This window comes from Bemisia tabaci, chromosome 6, assembly GCF_918797505.1.
Source record: "Bemisia tabaci chromosome 6, PGI_BMITA_v3".
Lineage (NCBI taxonomy): Eukaryota > Metazoa > Arthropoda > Insecta > Hemiptera > Aleyrodidae > Bemisia > Bemisia tabaci.
This window is the reverse complement of record NC_092798.1, coordinates 36,607,710-36,627,804: the sequence shown is the minus strand read 5'-3', so window position 1 is coordinate 36,627,804 and position 20,095 is coordinate 36,607,710. Positions and strand designations below refer to the sequence as shown.

The 20,095-nt window shown below is 38.4% G+C and overlaps 2 protein-coding genes across 2 annotated transcripts in view; one reads left to right on the top strand and one right to left on the bottom strand.

Moving 5' to 3' along the window:
• LOC140224905 (uncharacterized) overlaps positions 1-20,095 on the top strand; it is a 213,125-nt gene that overhangs the window by 109,905 nt on the left and 83,125 nt on the right. The gene's annotated exons all lie outside the window — the stretch shown is intronic.
• The window catches only part of Actbeta (inhibin subunit beta), a 151,985-nt gene continuing 142,994 nt past the window's right edge, over positions 11,105-20,095 (bottom strand). The window contains exon 4 of the mRNA XM_019059934.2: positions 11,105-18,341. Within this exon, the coding sequence (XP_018915479.2) occupies positions 17,739-18,341 (603 nt within the window). The 3' untranslated portion in view covers positions 11,105-17,738. The remainder of the gene's footprint in view (positions 18,342-20,095) is intronic.

The following is a 20,095-nucleotide window of genomic DNA, read 5'->3' as shown; positions in this document are numbered from 1 at the left end:
TGGGGCTGGTTCAGTAGGGACGGAGGGAGGATGGGACTTAGAGCGTGGGATTAGCCCCTGTGGGCTATTTGAAGTAGTAAAAAAAAAAAAAAAAAAAAAAAAAAAAAAAAAAAAAAAGCTACTGTGCAGCTGAGCTGCACAATTTTAACAGTAATATCAGTAATATTTAGCAGTATACGCCGAAGATTTTCTCAATATTGCGTGATTTTAATGTATAATATACATAAAACATTTAAATAATATTTAAAACACCGAAGATCCTCATTCATGAAACAAAGCCTATTTAAAAGTATGGATCTAAGTTGTCTACATTTACCTTTAAAGCCCATACGATAATTACGTGTGACAATTATTGCGGTAAAAAAGGAAACGTTCGTATGTTCACTAGAAACTCAGTCTACTGAACACTACGCACCGCAACGCTAATCAGTTCGCCTACAATTTTTGGTATAGGCAAAACGAGCTCTTACGTGGTCAAATAGTGGTATCATCTTGAAATGGCAGGCGCACTTTGAACACGCACAAAAAATAGCTTCATAACGAATGGGAAGAGGTTCTTCAACACCTTGTCGAAAGTGTGGTACGAAGTGGCGATGAATATTACCCCCACCCTTTCTCAAAGAATTTCTTAAAATATATAAAACATTCTCAAACCATATCTAATTGTTCCTGGTTGTAGAACTCTACAAAAAAATAGGACTCCTGCACTTCCTTTATCACAGCTATAGAAGTTTTCGTTATAAGGACAGAGCACTCTGTGCTCACGACCGAAGTTCTGTTCTCACAACAGAGAAGTTCTGTAAGTATAACAAAGAAAGTTCCGGAACCCTGTGGTCAGGAAGTTCTCTCATCAGCACCGATCATTATTATTGGCGTTTTCTCCTTTCAGTAATTTTTTTACGAATTTTTATTAAAGTTTCAATCAACTCAAAATCGAAATTCTAACATAAGACACTACGTTCCTTTCGCTGCAACACCGACAACTTCGATGTAATGATTCTCCGCCTCGGAGGACCAGTTTCACGCGGTCAGGCTAGATGCGATGATAGCGAATTTGGTCTCCTCCTTGCCAGAAATCGCTGGAATCCCTTATTTTCGATGATTAAAACATGATAAAGGACGAATTTCATCAACGTTTTGGCAGCCTCGTTTGTCTCGAGCATGAATTAGGAACCGACGGAAAGTTGCGAGTCGCGCACCGAAAGTTCGAAAGTCGGGAACTTTCGGCAGTGAAGCAAGGTTTATCTTCCGCACCAATTAATAGCGCCTCACAATTACTCGATTCCGCTTTTTCCTAGTCACGACTTCTCTGCACTGTTGCAATCACAGAACGAGCTTTAAAAATGCTTACGGAAGAAAATTTGGGGGTTTGATCGATAGGGATACCTACAGACGAATTCGACCAGAATCAGCATGACTGCATCTCATGTTGCCTGATTTCCCATTATTTATTTCATTTATTTCCTCAAAAGACCATACAAAATTTACAAGAAAGAAATTGAATAACAAGTAACAATGCAACCGATACAGCTGATAGGTTGAGCATAAAACAATAGCATAGGCAAAAAGAAAACAATTAAAATTAGTACATGTAAAAAGCGAGAAGATTGTAGAATAATAAAGAAAAAGCTCAGGCGATGGAAGAAAACCCGGATTGACCGCAGTGGTATTTCGAGGGGACCGATTCCCCATTTCGTTTATTTTTTTCACGGATGAATTCAACGACAGTACGCCTTGAAACTTTCCCTGCATTCCATCTGGAGCTGAGAAGACACCCTCTAAAAATATCACGTCATAGGTATATGTTGCGTAATTTTCATATAAGAAGCAAAAAATCAAACCTGATGTTAATTTGGCAACGTCTGATTTAGTTAAGCCGATTCTGCTTGATGCAACGTCTAAAATCAACAAGTCTCTTTATAAATGGACTGAGTTAAGCAGAAAGGAACCAACCCACATTTTGGAAAAAATTGAGTTATGAGTGGTTTTGAACTCAACCACTGCTCTACCATCTATCGCCAAAAATTCAAAATTTTTGTTGGAGCAAATTTTGCAGAAATTGAATTTGAAGTTTATCTTTTACATTGAGTCTTATGCAAGAGCCAAACTTTAAACCTCTTTTTCTCGGTTCGCTCCCGATGTGGCTTGGTTCCCTTCTGTTTAACTCCGTCCAAATATGCATATGATAACTTTCACTGGGAAAAAAAGTCGCTTGGATCTAGAAGTCCAGACTCTTGAAAACAATGACAAGAAAAAATACTCTTGATTCAATCGGATTTTTGCTTGGATCAAAAGGAAATCCGCTCAAATTAAGAGGATTGGTTTTCGATTAAGCGACAATCCGATTGAATCAAGATTTTTTTTTTCTAGTCATCGTTTTCAAGAGTCTGGACTCCAGATCCAAGCGACTTTTTTTTCCAGTGTTAGACTCTATTTCCAAGAATTATAGTGGACCTTAGTCTTGATTTAAATGGATTTTACGTCCTATTAGATGATATATACGGTAAAAAATGATGTGAAAAAAGACATAATGGGAAAACAATTGTAAAGAATAAAGCAAAGATCCAACAAGAAGCTGCTTACACGCTTATAATTACGTCATATTTACTATTTAAAACAATTTTGACTTCTCGTCTAATTGTTATTTCAATTTTCTAATATATCCTATACATCCGGTATTGACGATATTTGACGAGTCTCCTCAATTGAAAGAGACTAAAGATAGGCCTGAGGATTGAAGTCACGATTCGTAAATGGCAATAATCTAGCAAAACATCGCTCATCGAAACTTCAGGGCCTATAATGATTGAGGAAAAGTCGTACAAGATTTCTCTCGTTTTTATAGGTTTAAAGGTTTATGGTCGTAAAAGTACTTACGGTTGTCGAAGATGCTCTAATTCTCTTCTAGGTCTGTGATACTGATCAAAATGTTCATCATGGGCTAGTCGTCCTCTGCAATCCGCCTTGTACGACGAATCCATCAAATCAGCGAATTCTTGAATGAAAGCGCATACTGTAACATAGGCAACCTACGGAAGGCATAAGACATTTTTCACTCTTTTCCTTGAGAAAAAAGCTATTTCTCCTCGAATTTTTCCCAGAATTGAATATTTTTTACGTACAATCTTGTTAAATTTTTAATAATTTGAACGTGTTTCTGTTTTTACTGAATCATTTTCCCAGCTTTGTACGCTCGTGGTAACTTACATATTTGATTTGTTTATGTTAAATGTAAGAAAATAAGCATTATGTGAGCGCCGAAACATTGGATATACATAATATTTATTTTTAACTTTCCTACTTTTTGAGATACTGTTTTTCCGTTGAATAAGTTGCAAACGACAGACGTGACTTGGATTATTATTTTTTTTTTTTTACTTACCTTTTCCGGCTAATCCGATACTTATTTTATCGTACAGTTTCTTCTAAGAGACTGTACGATAAAATAAGTTACCGTGAGAAATATATTTTGTAAGTGTGTTCCTCGCAGTGGACCAAGATCAATCCTCTAGGTCCGTTGACGCATTGCTAGTACATGTCTTAAAGCAGAAACTTCACCATGAAGTTCAGGGACTATACTTTCCTCATTATGAGATCAATGGACGAATGAAGGGAGAACTGAGTGCATTTACTTTTCACCGTGAGACCGCGTAAAAGGACCCTACAACAAAACGGCCAAATCGGCCTAAACACGGAATCGTACGATTTTCTCAGGGATGATAGAGGGTCTTCCCAGACACTCAAAACTGGTCATATTTTTTGCCTAACCCCCAGGGAAAAGGGGGGAGAGGGGGTCAAAGTCAAAACCTTTAAATTAGCATAACTTCTCAACGGTTTGTCGTAGAAAGATGATCTTGGTGTCAAAATTTCCAGAAAAATGAGAACTTTCAGAATATATGTATGAAATTAATTAAATTTTAAAATTTGACCCACTTTTGGGGCATTTTACAAGGTCCCCCTTTCGTTGATTTTCGTTTTTTGAGATTTTCGGTTGTTCGCTTCGCACGGATCAAAACAAAAACAATTTCAAATGAAAGAAGAGCGTTTAAGCTTTAAAACAAGCCCAAGATGATCTTGGGGAAACGATTAGAAACGGAGTTATGAGTCTTCAAAGTTGACGCGGCGCGCGGGAACCTTGTATGTTCCGAGTCTCAAGGTCATCTGCGCGCCCCGGATTGCCTGCAGGTTGCAAGTTTTTGTGTTCTTATGCTTCTGTAGGTCATTTTTAATGTAAATCATTCAATGAAGATAGTTCAATCAGAATTTTTTAATTTTACACAATGGGCCTTCGGCGAGGTACACCACATTAACGTCAAAAAATTTTAACTGCGTTTCAAATAGCCCCCTCATGAATAACTGAGACTTGTTTTGAAGCTCAAAGCTCGTCTGCTTCTACGAGAAACTATTTGGCTTTACCAAGTGAGTTCCGTCAAGCGCTGTAGCTTATAGCTCAATTAAAAAAAAATTAAAATTAGGGGTACCCCAAAATTTGGCATCAATGGGTTATAATTTCTAAATGGTTCAGTTCGGTATGGAGCATATGTATATTTGAACTGAGGGTCCATGGTTTCTTCTAAATTATAACAGCAGAATCGTCATCGTCAGCAAATGTTTAATGAGGTATGATGGACATAATGGTTGATACTCTAAGCCCTCTCTCGCTCCTCCCGTAAAATTAAAAAATTTCGATTATTCTATCTTCATTGAATGATTTACATTAAAAATGACCTACAGGAGCATAAAAACACAAAAACTTGCAACCTGCAGGCAATCCGGGGCGCGCAGGTGACCTTGAGACTCGGAACAAACAAGGTTCCCGTGCGCCGCGTCAACTTTGAAGACTCATAACTCCGCTTCTAATCGTTTCCCCAAGATCATCTTGGGCTTGTTTTAAAGCTTAAACGCTCTACTTTCATTTGAAATTGTTTTTGTTTTAATCCGTGCGAAGCGAACAACCGAAAATCTCAAAAAACGAAAATCAACGAAAGGGGGACCTTGTAAAATGCCCCAAAAGTGGGTCAAATTTTAAAATTTAATTAATTTCATACATATATTCTGAAAGTTCTCATTTTTCTGGAAATTTTGACACCAAGATCATCTTTCTACGACAAACCGTTGAGAAGTTATGCTAATTTAAAGGTTTTGACTTTGACCCCCTCTCCCCCCTTTTCCCTGGGGGTTAGGCAAAAAATATGACCAGTTTTGAGTGTCTGGGAAGACCCTCTATCATCCCTGAGAAAATCGTACGATTCCGTGTTTAGGCCGATTTGGCCGTTTTGTTGTAGGGTCCTTTTGATAATAAATTTCAGCAGAACAATATCTTGCTTTGAAACGTTGCAGGTTTACTGTCACGCCTTACATTTTTATAAAATTTGTATTTTTTATTCAGTTTTTGTTTCCAAAACAAAACTAATGGGCATCATTTCTTGGAGTTTAATGAATTTTTTTTCAATCTGTACAAACTAAACTAGTGAAATTTCAAAAAATGGTGGCAATTACTTTGTATATTTAAAAAAAGAGAACGATAGCGCAAAAAAGAAACTTAGGAATTCGAGATTGATTTCTCGTTCACACTATCTGATTTTGTGTTTTTCGATTTTTTTCGCCATGGGTATGTTGCACGCAAGAGACACATAGTTGAGTGAATAGATTAACTTCGGGGATGAAATCAAAAGGCTCATCCAGGAGTCTCGCAACTGATTTTAATATTTTTCAGTAGTTTTTTTTTTGTAAAACTTTAGATCCCAAGAAAAAAAGCTTTCAATTATTAAAAAAATATCATACGTGATGAAAGTTTGTAACAGTTCGCGAGATTATTTGTTTAAGGCGAAATCCCCTCACCCCCCCCCCCCATTCTCCCTCTTAGCAAACCTGATTCCTAGCTAAAAGATAAACTACCCGCGGATGGGAGAAGTTTGAAAAAAGTTCCACAAACTATGCAGATTGCGCGGTATGAGTAGAGAACTGCTTTGATGTGTCTATCGCGATTTTAGTGAGGTATCACTCAGAGCGTCTATTCATCTGCACTAATAAAGATATTTGTGTTCTCGTGTTACCGTTGGTTGATAAAGGAAGTGAAACACAAACCAACCCAAATTTTGTGTTATTTTGATATAGTTTGCGGTGAATTAAGCGCAGAAAACAAAAGGTAACTGGGAAACCCCAGAGTCAGCGAAAAGTATTGGGTTATGTTGCGGTTACTTTGGTACTTCCCGTATTAACCAAACTTTTGTGCTGAGTTTTCCCTCTGTGCGGTTTTATCTTTTGCGTGTAATATACCTGGTTTAAATTGCATGGGAAGGAATATCACCCCCAACTGAGTTTACGCGCACAATGGACCACTAGACGAGGTACGAATTTCAGCATTCTGATACATGCTTCTTAATCAAAATTTCACCTAGAATACGATGCGCACAACGAAAATGACGAAATCAACTCCTTACGAAGATATTCAATAATTCTTGATGCGTGAATTCAAACCACCCGCTCATTAAAACTCAATGCTCAACATGACTCACATCGCGCGCTAGACGTTATCATGACAGTCTTTGCGATATGAATATCTGACAACCTCAATCTTGACGCTTTGGCTCAGCTATAGCAAATTGCTAATATAGTTTGAACAAAACATGGTGGGAAATGAACATTTCTCGATTGAGAAGATTGTTGAAACCGTTGTAGTGCGCTATTTGACTCACGTAGAGCTTCGAGTTTCTTGTGAGCGGGCAGTTCAAATTCCTTGTAACAAATGTGAAATAAAAACGTTAATATCCTCGTTTGGAGTTGGTTTTCAGTCATTTTCGTTGCGCGAATCGTGTTCTGCGTGAAATTTTGGTCAAGAAACATGCATCAGAATCCTTTAATTCGTACCTTGTCTATAGTGGTCCATTTGATATTTTAGGTTGAAGTCTTCGAACAAAATCTCCCCGACGAAAAGGCCAGTTCCTGGGGGCCCCTCCTCCCATCAAACCATCGATAGCACTTTCAGAAAGGTGCTAAGCTTTGTCAATTGCGAGCCCACTTGATATCTTGGCGCAACTCACATTCAGTATAAATTTATCACCCTCAAACTTTCTTCCTCATACGCCTCGCCCAAGGTTGCCAGGTTGTGCCATTTAATTAAGATATTTTACATGGGTTCCAATGGAGAATGTGCTGATTTTTCGGTACAATCTGGTAACGATGCCTCGCCCGACTTTATTAACTGCCTTTGTTCTGTGTTTCCAAGACGGATGCACGGGTTTTTAGCGCGTTCGTGGAGCATTCATCCGTGCAGAATGGTCGCCATTTCCGTCAAAGATCGGAACGTCCGCACTCGCATCACTCTACACTCGATCCTCTTGACCAAGTCACGAATCATAAATGACGAATATTGTGATAGTGTCTGCGTGGACGGCAGGAGTCCGGATTCAGGTCACGGGAATAGTGAGTGGGATGCAGACTGCTCCAGTCACACCATCATTCAATTATCAATCGTTTCCAAACAAAACATTGGCTGGATTCTGTCGGGAGGGTCTAACAGCTTTTCTACCATGCGAAGGAAAAACACCGTATGAACCTTTGTCAGTTGCCAAATTTCCTTTGATCGAATACAAATTTTCAGGAAAGCTCGTGAATATTTTCCGTTTGATTTTTCAGAGAATTTTCTTTCTAATCATATCTAAACTATCGGAAAATTTCAAGAGGAAATTTTCAAACCTCTTATTAAAAATACACATTTCGTTGGAGGAAAGAGGTTGTTCCAAAAACGCTGATTTTGGCCCCCCCTGGATTTGGCCCAAACTTTGCTCAGATGTTGTACTAAGTGTCCCCGATGCTTGGGCAAAATTTCAGCCCCCTCGGATAATTAGGGGGGAGGGGGCAGGGGGGCAAAGTTGCAATTGTTTTAAAACTTTAAAAATCGATATCTCGCGAACGGTTTGAGTGTAAGTGTTGCGGTTTGCGCTAAGAAACGTCAAAAAATATTCTCTACAAGATTATTAATGCTGTTTGCATGGTTGCCTAATTTATCGCGGTCATAAATCGATTTTTTCGATTTTGAAGGTTCGACTTTTTTTCGTTTTTCGGCTCTCCTCTCCAGGCGATCGTTGCTACGTGAATAAAAACCTGTTGATGTGATTCTCCATGAAATTCTGCATCTACCACACTTTGTTTGACCTGGGGGAAACGATTCGTTTGCGAGTTATAGCGATTTTTCTGCGCGTTACCGGTTACGCGCGGGGGCGGCATATCGGCGGCGCTCCATCCCGCGCGGGCAAGGCAGAGGTTGTTTCACCTCTAGGGCCTTATATTCATGCTGTAGGCTGTAATTATCGATATTTTCTCCTCCCCCCACCCTTCCCCTCCAATAAATATTTTAATAATACTTCGTTATACAGGGTATCCCAGACCACCCGTAACAGGTCTTTTTCTCGGTTGGTTTAGGTAGAACGAAGTGGGGGGCCGCGGGGTTGAATAGGGAATTGACCCCAAGGAATCCGAATTTCACTGTCCCGAGGCCCCCCCATGCCCCCTTGGAAGGTAAAGAAGGGGTCACGATCCCCAAAGTCGGGAGACATTGTGCCTCCCCCTTTTACCGCCCGAGGGTCGCTAGGGGGGCCTCGGGACCGTGAAATTCGGATTCCTTGGGGTCAATTCCCTATTCAACCCCGCGGCCCCCCACTTCGTTCTACCTAAACCAACCGAGAAAAAGACCTGTTACGGGTGGTCTGGGATACCCTGTGTAACGAAGTATTATTAAAATATTTATTGGAGGGGAAGGTTGGGGGGAGGAGAAAATATCGATAATTACAGCCTAGCGATAATTACTTTGCCCAAGCATCGGGGACACTTAGTACAACATCTGAGCAAAGTTTGGGCCAAATCCAGGGGGGGGGGGGGGGGGGCAAAATCGGCGTTTTTGGAACAACCTCTTTGGGAACTCTCGAATGTTCATGCGGTATTTTCTCTTAGCACGGCAGTTTTGACTCTTGTCGTTTTGTCAGGGATTCACAGCAAAAATGAACCTCTGAACGGAGTATGAATTTAGGGTAAGCATCGCGTGAACTGTAAACATAATTTGATGGGATAACACACACGGCAATGCTTCATTTTAAACTTACCTGACGTTTTGTTTAGAGTTTGTCTAATTTCCGAATTGTGACTCTTTGCGAGAAAGAGTAGACTAAAGTGTTTGTTGGAAAATTTTTCATAGGAATGTTATTTTTCCCCGCTATGGGTAAAAAATTAGAATTGAATTTGTTAGTGAATGATGCGTTCTAGTATCAGAAAAGTTGCTGGCAGTTTCAAAAAATTTCAAGCCTCAATCTTAGGGAAAGCATCATCCTTCCTGGGCCTTTAAAAGCCCTTCTAGGGCATTTGTTGATAAAACGAGATATTCAGACAATGCAAATCATATTGTATTTTAATCCTTTTTGATCAAAGGCAAATCATAATTTATTTCAATATTTTTGGATTGTATCATATGAAAGGGAAACTTATGCTTATTCAATTCAAGCTGCCGGGAGGTAAAAAATCAAACAAAATCAATGGTTTAACCTTATTTGCTTTATTCATAAGATAAAAAGTTTTCAAAACCTTGAACAATCAACTTGTTTAAATCGGAGGAATGGCTTGCGATTAATTTTTTACAGATATTTTGAAGTATAAAAATATTACTTTCTTGTGAATGCTTAAAATTAAGTAAGTTACTTACGAGGGAAAATATTTGGAGAATTTGAAATAAAAATAATGTATGTACTAACAACGCAATGAGATTGCTTCAAAAATACTGTCAGGATGGGATTTATAAAGGGGTGGTCCGTGAGAAGTTATTGTCCTTTTTTTGTATTTTCTTTTCATTTGTTTCTTGTGAAAAAGAACGTAGATTGAGATTAAAAGTCCAAGGCATTTCTTGCAGTTCCTCTGTTTTGCGAGTCCAAAATGATTCAAAACTTGGACTGATAATTTAATCTAGTAACTTTTGGTATCTTTTGTGTTTCTTACGAATCAATTAAATGTTTTTTTAAACTTCAAGTCAGAATAAGATCAAGCAAGAAATGAAACAGAGAAATGTCTATGATGAAATTTTGCAGGTGAAGATTCACAATCTAAATGCCAATGACACTTGATTTTGAGTCAAATTGCGATAATTTTGATCAACGAAATGTAAAATATATAAATCGATAAACGGGGGTATAATTTTGGCAAAAAAAAGGAAAATGCGAATTAAAGAGTGAGTCTTTGAATTTTGCAGATAAATTAATAACGGTTCTGACACAGATTATACATTTTCATTATTTCGTGACTGTCTTGGGTGATCGTTCATTTCATTAAAATGCGAGTAGATCTCGACCGCTCAAAATTGATCAAATTTTGAAACGATCTTTTAACTTTTACACCAAGTTGATCTGAATATGCACGTTTCCATTCAATCCTTTAAATCCCATCAAGTGATCAAGCAAACTTTTTCCTTGAGGGTTAATAGTAACTGATTTCACTTGCTTGGACGACAACGCTCAAGACATGTTTCAAGAATGGTTTTGTTTTGTAAACGTCAAAAGTTGGTTTGCCATTGTCAAGTTTTGTGTATAGAAAGTTTAAATCCAAATAGAGCATAAAAAACTAAGAATTTTGGCGCAAACCGCAAATCAATATCTTAATTTTTGACCGAGTTATGATAGGTCAAAGGTCAAATTTGACCTATTTTCAAAAAATCATATCTCCGGTTCAAATTATCGTAAAGAAAAAAATAAAACGGGAAAATTTACCAAATTGTAAGCACTTTCAAGTAAAAATCACAGAAATTACTTCAAACTAATTTTAAGGGGGGTTTCGGATCCCCAAATACGTCATTTTAAAGGTCATACGATACTCTCACGAAATGAGCCAATTTCTCCTTACTTTTCCTCAACATTATCTTGGTAAGTTCAAAGTTAGTTCAAAATTGCGTTTTCAAGTCCCCAAATTTCGAACAAAGTTTTAAAAAAAATGAAATTTAAATGGTTGAATTGAATTACCTTAAATTTCGTTCTTTGAACTTTGCTCGAAATTTGGGGACTTGAAAACGCAATTTTGAACTAACTTTGAACTTACCAAGATAATGTTGAGGAAAAGTAAGTAAATTACACGACCAATTTTCGGCGGTTGAGTTCTGCAAAATCAGAATTATAAAAAATTGCCGCATGAAAATAATGTATGTGTTAGACAAAATCTTGGCTCATTTCATTTAAGATTGTGCATCACCAAAGCTCCACATTTAAATTTCAACTATTATTTAAACGTATTTCTTGACTATGTCGAGATATCAGTTCAGAAAGTAAAATTGACTTTGCCTTACTTACATAAAAGTCCGGAAAAAACTAAATCAGATATCATTCCTCTTACAATTATAAGTCATTAAAAAAAGGTAAAAAAGAATCGTTTATATTAACCTCGAAAAATTTACCTATTAATCCTTTTCTAACTTGATATGCTTGCCGTATTAAGTGCCTCACTCTCACAAGACGCGGAACTTTAAATAAAGCGTTCTTCATCTCGATAGTTTAATTGAAGTTTTCACGAATTTCGTTTAATTAATCTAATAATTTTCATTATTAATTGTCTTAATGTTAAGTGTTCCTCTTTTTAAATTTCGGAATTGGCATTTAAAAAAAGTACATATACCTTAATTTTTTATAAACCGAATATCTACACTTAAGTAACAATACAATTGCGGGGAAGAATAAAAATATAAAAACAACAAAAACAAATGATAATAATATTTACATCATAAGAATAAACATAATAGGAACAAAATTGTTAAACTGAAAGTTTAATTACAAAATATAATTTTCTGTACACCTATATCTTGATTTGAACCAAGATTAATATCTAAAGAATGTACAGATTAGTTTAACTTATGAGATTGAACTAAGAAAAATCCCTCATGAAAGGAAACAAAGGATATGGGGACTTTTTCCATTTACAACTAAATTTCGCTGATCGATTTAATAGTTTGTTCCACGCAAAAAATTAATAGAGAGAGAGAGACTTTATTTAAAGCAAACTTTTATGAAGTGAACTCGAGGTACCACTCCAGAGAAAGCAAACAGTTAGATGAAAATTTAGGAGGTAAATTTATTAGATAATACCGAGAGATAGTTCAAAGACCATGTCACTTCAAGCATTATAAAAAGGGGGTTAAGATGGCAAATATGTGCGGACTCTAAAAGTAGGAAAGTCAGTACTTCGACAATATTGCGTTGAAGGGAAAAGTTATCGTTCATTGTGAAATCAGTTTATTAATCTACATATTTTTAACAATTTTAATGCATTGTATCTTCTGATTTTGTGCGGTACACCCAACATGAATTTTGCGTGCAAAAAAGTCATTTTAATTTGTTAATTGGCTCCATCTAAAAATTTACTATCTTTTTAACTGCATTGTTTTATTTGTTCCTCACTTTTCTATTTTAGTTACTTAAATATGTACCTACTTTAAATAAAGCCTCCATAAAAAGGGACTTGTTACAGGAACAATAATTTAAGCGAATGCATGAGACATACTAAGAAGTGAAATGATTGCATAACCAACATACATGATTGATAATAGCGAAAAGCTCTTCATTAATCAGCGTGAAATCAGGTCGTTGTTGGCGCTGTTGCTGCTGTCGTCTGATTTTTTGGGTTAATCGTATAATTCATAACCCGCCGTTGAGATTTTTGCTTGAATTTTGCTGTTTTACTGATAAGAGATATGATATCTCAGACATTGCTAGAAAATGTGACTATTATCATTTATCAACTTAATTTTACGTCTGCAATCAAGTTTAATTTATATGCTCGTCGAAAACTTAAATCTTATGCATTGAATGTAATTGCTACGGGAGAAAATGTTAGCCCTATTAAATTAAAATAAATCCGTGAACAGCAAAGATTATTCCACAGGTCAACAATTTTTCTCTTATTTAATTTTAATAATATTTAGATTATATTTTAAACAGCCTCTTGAAAACCTGATTTCCAAGCGTGACTACATGTTTCATATCTGGTCATAGCAAATGCTGAATGAAAAAGAAAGTAATGAGATATTATTTTAAAAATGATAGATCCCCGTGTAAATATATTCTTACCATCGGATAAAGACTCATTAAATAATAATTAATGCTTATGAGAGGAGCAAAGACAGATTTACTCCACAGACTCTTTGAAGAAATGTTTTCTTACGTGATGGAACACTGAATTCAATCCTGCTTATGGCAAGGAAAGCTTCTAGCAAATACTTTTGGAAAGAAAGTGATGGCAACAGACGGATTAATTTGACCCAAAGTTCACGAATTAAAAGAAAAATCAAGGAATTTGATAACACCGTTTCCGCTTGTTATGGGTAGCATATATAAAGCAATTAAATTAAGAAATTTCCGGTCGCTCTCAAAAAATATGTTCCTCTAGCATATTAATCGGTCACAGTAATGTTAAAGTAATTTGATTTGGTTAAACAAATCCGTATTTTGTCAATTTACAGTTCAAGTCATCAGCCTGAAATTAAAAATTAAACTAATGTTGATTCCTCTGGCTGATGCGAAAAGATTCAGATTCGAGGGAAAAATCAGGGAGGCTCTTTAATTTCGTAATACAAAGATCGGATACCCAGGATTAAGTGGGATCGGTGTCCCAGGATTAAGTATGAAAATTGAAGGTTTCGATTCTTTGGATGAAAGAAAGATATTTTCGTAGTGCAACTTTTTTTTCCAAAAACGCTTTCTCTAGGGGCCACGGCCCCCCCAAGTTGGAGGAAAAAAATTGTCTTTCTAACACTGTGACAATGTTTATCAATCAAGAGCAATGAAAATTGGTTATTGGGGGTAATTTTTAGCGCTTTTTTCATTTTGGACCTCCAAAAAAGAGAAAACGCAATTTAAGGTGGGTTTGAGGGGGGTTTAAGGGGGGTTTGAGGGGGGTTTAAGGGGGGTATTGAGCCTAAAAGTAGCCAAAATTAATGTTTCCAGAGACAAAAATTGTTTTTTGACGACACCACTAGATTCAGCGTTGAAAAATATTGCGATAATGTGTCTAGCGTTTTTTCGCTTTGACTCATCGTTTTCGAGATAATAGGGACTAAATGGAGCACGGGAGGGCACGAAGGGGGTGGGGGGTTGCCCCCAGGAAAAGTGTTTTTGGAAAAAAAGTTATACCACAAAAACGTCTGTTTTGCCCTAAAGAATCGACTCCTTAAATTTTCGTACTTAATCCTGGGACACCCTGTATGATTAAAAACTGATCGATTTACGCCTGAATCATTCCTAGGTCGAAATTCTGGGATTGCAAAATCTTAGTTCCTTCGCTGATGAAGTGACCACCTCCACGGTCAAAATAATTGATTCTGCACACGACCGACAAATGGACTACATTTTGCAATTTGGAACTATATAAATTCTAGCCCGGTTTAAAAACAACCTATCTGCTATTAGTTTTCCTACGCACATGAGTGTTTTTCCAGAAAAGTCAGTATTTATAGTTCCAAATTGCAAAATGCAGTCCAAATAAGCAGGTCATACTCCTTGAAATAAGGTATGTCTCGATGTCCGTATCCGTCTTTGCGTTTATGATTTTTAACAATCAGATTGGATGAATGAAACTGAGGATACACGAGCGTTTATATGTAAGAAAAACGTAGGGGCGATTCTCACCTTCCCGAAAGTCTGTCAGTGAAACCGAGGTGAGGATCAAGCGAAAGGGCAAAAGCGAGATGATTTAAAGCGTTCAAGAAGATAAAAACAAGTGATTCCTATTGGGCCCCAAGATAAATATGGCAAGACGCAAGAGCTGCGATATATTCATAAAAACAGAAAAAGGTTGAGTTCCAGTGCCGAAGAGTCGAAAAGTGACTTTTCACCGACTTTACACTTCGTTACGTTTCGTTACACTTTCTAGCCTCTTACCGCCGTGAACATATCACTATGAGAGAGTGTGACATTAAGATAACAGATAACACAATCTGATAGCAATAACGTTAAGATGGGCTTTTATTGAGAGTTATTCTTGTGGGTGTAGTAGCCTTTTGTTGCAATTAGTAAAAAATTTCAAAAAAGGAGCCTCTCCAAAAGTTAAACCTTGTTTTGGAAACAAGGAGATTTCAAAAGCATACAGTTGTGATGAAAAATTATTCTGAAAAAACCCTTCGCTGAAACTTCAGTTTGATTTCAAAGTTGATTCTCGCGTTACCCAGGTGGATTTATACATCATTAAATTAACCAATTTTTCTACAACGATACTCCTTGCTTGTTCAATATAAGTTGCCCTAGAGACAAAAATGTCACCATATATTTAAATAATTTAACTATCCAGGCTCTTAATTTTGCGGCAGGGAGGGAGTATGTCACTCTAAGGCTCTTGGTACTACTAGGTAAAACTAACCAATTTGCTACCACAATACATAAATTGCTTGTTCATAATTACTGGAGCTCATGCATTCGTTGGAATTTTGTGAATTAAGTACTTTATCATGTATATAACATTTGGCGAGAAATAAAATGGTGTCATTGAGTTTCTCTGGAGAGAATTTCGAAGCTCGAAAAAAATTTTAAGTTGAGGCCTCAATGGAGAGGCCCCACGCTACATTCGGAGTCCAATTTTATGTCCAGCCAGACACTGAATGCTAAGATAGAGAGAAAAGTAATCAGGAGGGTAGTCGCTGTAATGGACCACTAGACACGGTACGAATTTCAGCATTCTGATACATGTTTCTGAGCCAAAATTTCACGTAAAGCACGATGTGCACAACGAAAATTACCGAAATCAACTATTTACAAAGATATTAACTGATTCTTGATGCGTGAATTCAAACCACCCGCTCATGAAAACTCAATGCTCTACGTGATTCACATTGCGCGCTAAACGTTATCATGACAGTCTCTGCGATATAAAAATCTGACAACCTCAATCTTGACGCTTTGGCTCAGCTATAGCAAATATCTTATAGTTTGAACAAAACATGGTGGGAAATGAACTTGCTCGATTGAGAAGCTTGCTGAAACCGTTGTAGTGCGCGATTTGACTCATGAAGAGTTTTGAGTTTCTTGTGAGCAGGCAGTTCAAATTCCTCGTAACCAATGTGAAATAATAACGTTAATATCTTTGTTGGGAGTTGGACTCAGTAATTTTTGTTGTGCAAATCGTGTTTTACGTGAAATTCTGGTTAAGAAACAAGTATCAGACTGCTTAAATCTGTACCTTGTCTAGTGGTCCATTACAGACTCCATGGCTGGAACCATGGCAGCCCTGCTAACAATGGCAATTTTACAAGGTGGCAACACTCTTTTTCCTCCATTAGAATTCATCAAAAATATCGATTTTAGGTGAGGCAAGCTGCTTCACCAACAATCGATTATTTTACATACATTTAAATGGAGGAAAAACAGTGTTGCCAAGTTTCAAGAATCGCCACTGCCTGCAAAACATTTGCCTCGTATCTGTGCGTGGATGGTATGAATTGATATACAGGGTAATCCAGGGTAAAACGTCCAGGCTGTAGGAGCCGAAACACCCCCAACCCCCCTCTTTAAATTGAGATTTCGATTTTTTTGGCACAAAAGCACGGGGGCGGTACTAGTTTTCATCAGGGTCTGTTCACGACCGTTGCCAAAATTCAGGAAAAACTATTTAGTTCCCAAGATTTGAAGGGGGGTTGTAGCTCCAACTGGGGGCAGTTTTGTCAAAAACTTTATACAGCAAAAAAGTCCTATTTTGACCCATAGAGCACGCTCCTGCATTTGACCCTGGATCACTGGAGAGTTGGATTCTCCACGTAAAGTCCCGTTCATCATGGCTTCAACTTTTACAACTTTTTTCGAGCTTGAAAGTTCGTTTCAGAGAAAATCAGAGGAACCATAGTGATTCTCTCGAAATTTAACATACGATAGTACCAGGGTGGAGAAATGATGCTGGATCCACGCCATTTTGCGGGCAAAACAAAGCCAAGAAGTTCCAAAAATTAAAATTAGAGTCAAAAATAAAAATGTTCAACTCTAACGAGTACCAGTACAAAACTGAGGGGGGAGAGTGTTCAGCTCAGGCAGTTTGCATTGGAATATTAATTTGAAGTCACGGCGAGAGATCTATGCCGGTTTGGGTTTTTTTAGACCTCATCAGCAGATCACACTCACCAGTGAAAAAAAATTAAAGATTAAAAATTGAAAAACTTAAACACTTTTATTTTTGACTCTAATTTTAATTTTTGGAACTTCTTGGCTTCGTTTTTCCCGCGAAATGGCGTGGACCCAGCACCATTTCACCACCGTGTTACATAAGTTCGGGCCATTTTTTAGTGTTTCTTCTCATACGATACACTGGAGAAAAAAACACATTGGATCTAGAGTCCAGACTCTTAAAAACATCGACAAGAAAAAGTATTCTTGATTCAATCAGAATCTAGCTTAAATTAAGAACCGAGCCTCTTAATTTAAGCGGATTTCGTTTTGATTCAAGCAATAATCCGATTGAATCGAGATTCTTTTTTCTTGTCAATGTTTTCAAGAGTCTGGACTCTAGATCCAATGTGTTTTTTTTTTTTTTTTTTTTTTTTTTTTTTTTTTTTTTTTTTTTTTTTTTTTTTTTTTTCCAGTGTAGTACTTGAATCAAAAATCCCCAACGTGTGCAAGAACTCGATCGAAACCTTCCCCTCCGGCACCAGAACTCGAGTGAAGAACAGTGTATGTACAATTTACAGATAACGGGGTAAAATTAAATAAAGATCACAATTTGTTTGTTCGGGGGGACGTTCAAGGGCAGCCGCACTCGTCGACGACCATCTTGGGGAGGTCCCGCTTGATGATATTGCTGTCCGGGCCGAAGTAGATGAGCGAGACCGGCGAGAACTTGAGCGGGGCGCAGCAGGGCTGGAGCCCGGAGAGGCGTTCCATCTTGCGGTACTCCTCGATGACGTGCGTGTAGTAGTTGAGGAAGGTGTCGGGGGTCCGGTGGGACCCGCAGTCCCCCCGGCAGTAGTTGGCGTAGTACCCCCCGGGGGCGATGATCCAGTCCTCCCAGCCGAGCTGCTTGAAGCTCACGTAGAAGCGCTGTTTGCAGCACTGGCCGCGGACGGCGCCACTGCAGTCCAGCGCCCGCCGCCGCACCCTCCTGGCGGCTGTTGGGTCTGTGTGGACGACCAGGAAGGGCCGCTCGGACTCCTGTCGGGTGTCCTGGAAGAGCACGGGGTCCACGATCCCGCTGCAGCCCGAGCAGTCGACCAGGAGCTTGAGCCGGTCCCTGGGGCCGCTGGAGTACCACTCGCGGATTGTTGACGTCACGTCGAACTTCTGCCAGCCTAGCGATGACAGCGTGATCGGCAGCGAGGAGGACATCGACGTCAGCTCGTCGAACTCCTGCGAACAATTCCAAGAACATCGTTCACCCCTCCGAAGTCTATTCAGCCGCCACTGCCTGGCCGCGTACCATTTACAACAATATTTTGCCTCACAGAACATGCCTCGAACCTTCATCCACAAAACTCCTCTCAATCAGAGTTCATCGACAATACTGATAATCACAAGAATGCATGCAGAGAGAAGTGTCAAAAGATCAAGATGGAGTAAAATTTAAGTAAGACCGCCGTCCGAATGAATCGCTCTGGTGTCAAACTGAAATGTGTCATTGGTGGTTTTGCCGACTTAAAATTGACGTTTTTCTATCAAACGGAACTAAGCGCCATCGGGGGTGAAAGGGAGAGAGGGGGGCTTGGTTTGGCGGATGTTGCGGAACGCGATGCTCGTTCCGTCCTATACTCGCAATGCTTTTCCATGGCACTCAGTTCCGTTTGGCGGAACGCGCTATCCGGGATTCTAAAATCCTCAAAGGAACTCAATTTGGCGCTTAGTACGTTTAACAGAAATACGTCCAAATAAAATTCAGTATACAGCTAAAATTCTCAGTTCAGAGGGAAGAAAGCACATTCGAACACGGTATTGCCCCAAAGAGAAATGCTGTTTAGTGAAGAGTGCAATGGTGATGGGTCAAATTAGGCCTTAACCGCGGCTGCAGTTGCCTTCCTGCTTGATCGTAACTAATGTTGCACTAAACAGCAATTCTCTGTGGGGAAATACCATGCTCGGATTAGAGTCCCTTTATACTGAGAGTCAAGACAATTTGAATCCATTTCTGATTGGTTCCCGTATTTTAGGCCTCCACAGTGTCACAAACGGGAATAAAGATTACATGTTCACCAATTGCAAAGATTATAATCTGGAATGGACCAGGGAATTACGGGTTCGGCAAGGAACAAACGGAATGAGAGGAGGAACGGAGAAAGGCATTTGAGAATGGGCCGATCAAAGATTACGAAAAACGTTCAATTTCTGTAATCTTTATTCCCGTTTGTGACATCCATGAGCCAAATTGTCTTGACTCTCAGTATAAAGGGACTCTAGCTCGAATGAGCTACCTCTCTGTGATGAGAATTTTAATTTGATACTAAATTTTAACGCATGTTGGCAAAATCACAATCACTCAGTCTAAACGACTCGTGCGTCAAACCGTAATCCGTACATGGTGAAATTATTGTGATGTCAGTCTGAAATCAGCCTTGCGTGCAGTTGAAGATCAGTTCAAAAGAATTGATGAATATTGAACAAAATTGACAGAAGAAATGAGGATCGTGTCTATTCGACATTAAACTACTTTATGAAACGAGTCACTCTGATTTAAGACTGACTCCATGTTGATAACAGTCTCATATGTCAGTTCAATATGCCACTTCCACGTGATAAATTTTAATTTTGATAAGGCGATGCACATAAACCTGATGTCGGGGTTATAGGACATTTCATCAACGATTTTTTGTCCGCGCACCTGTTTTTTCCAGTAATTTACGTCCACGCGTTTTTTCGGCACGGGAGTTTTAGTTCATGTGCAAGTTGAGACCCAAAGTTAATTGGCTCGTATGTAAATACAAACGACACTTGCTCACAACGTTTTTGGATGAAAATGTATGATATCTTGGAAGAATGAGGGTTTGCTTGTTTTTTTGTTTTGTCTGTTTGGTCCAACGGAGAATAATATATAGTTGAGAGTTTTGGTAAAAATGTGGGAGCTTCAATTGCATGAGACAAAATTCACTAAAACTCTCTACACCTCTTTGGTG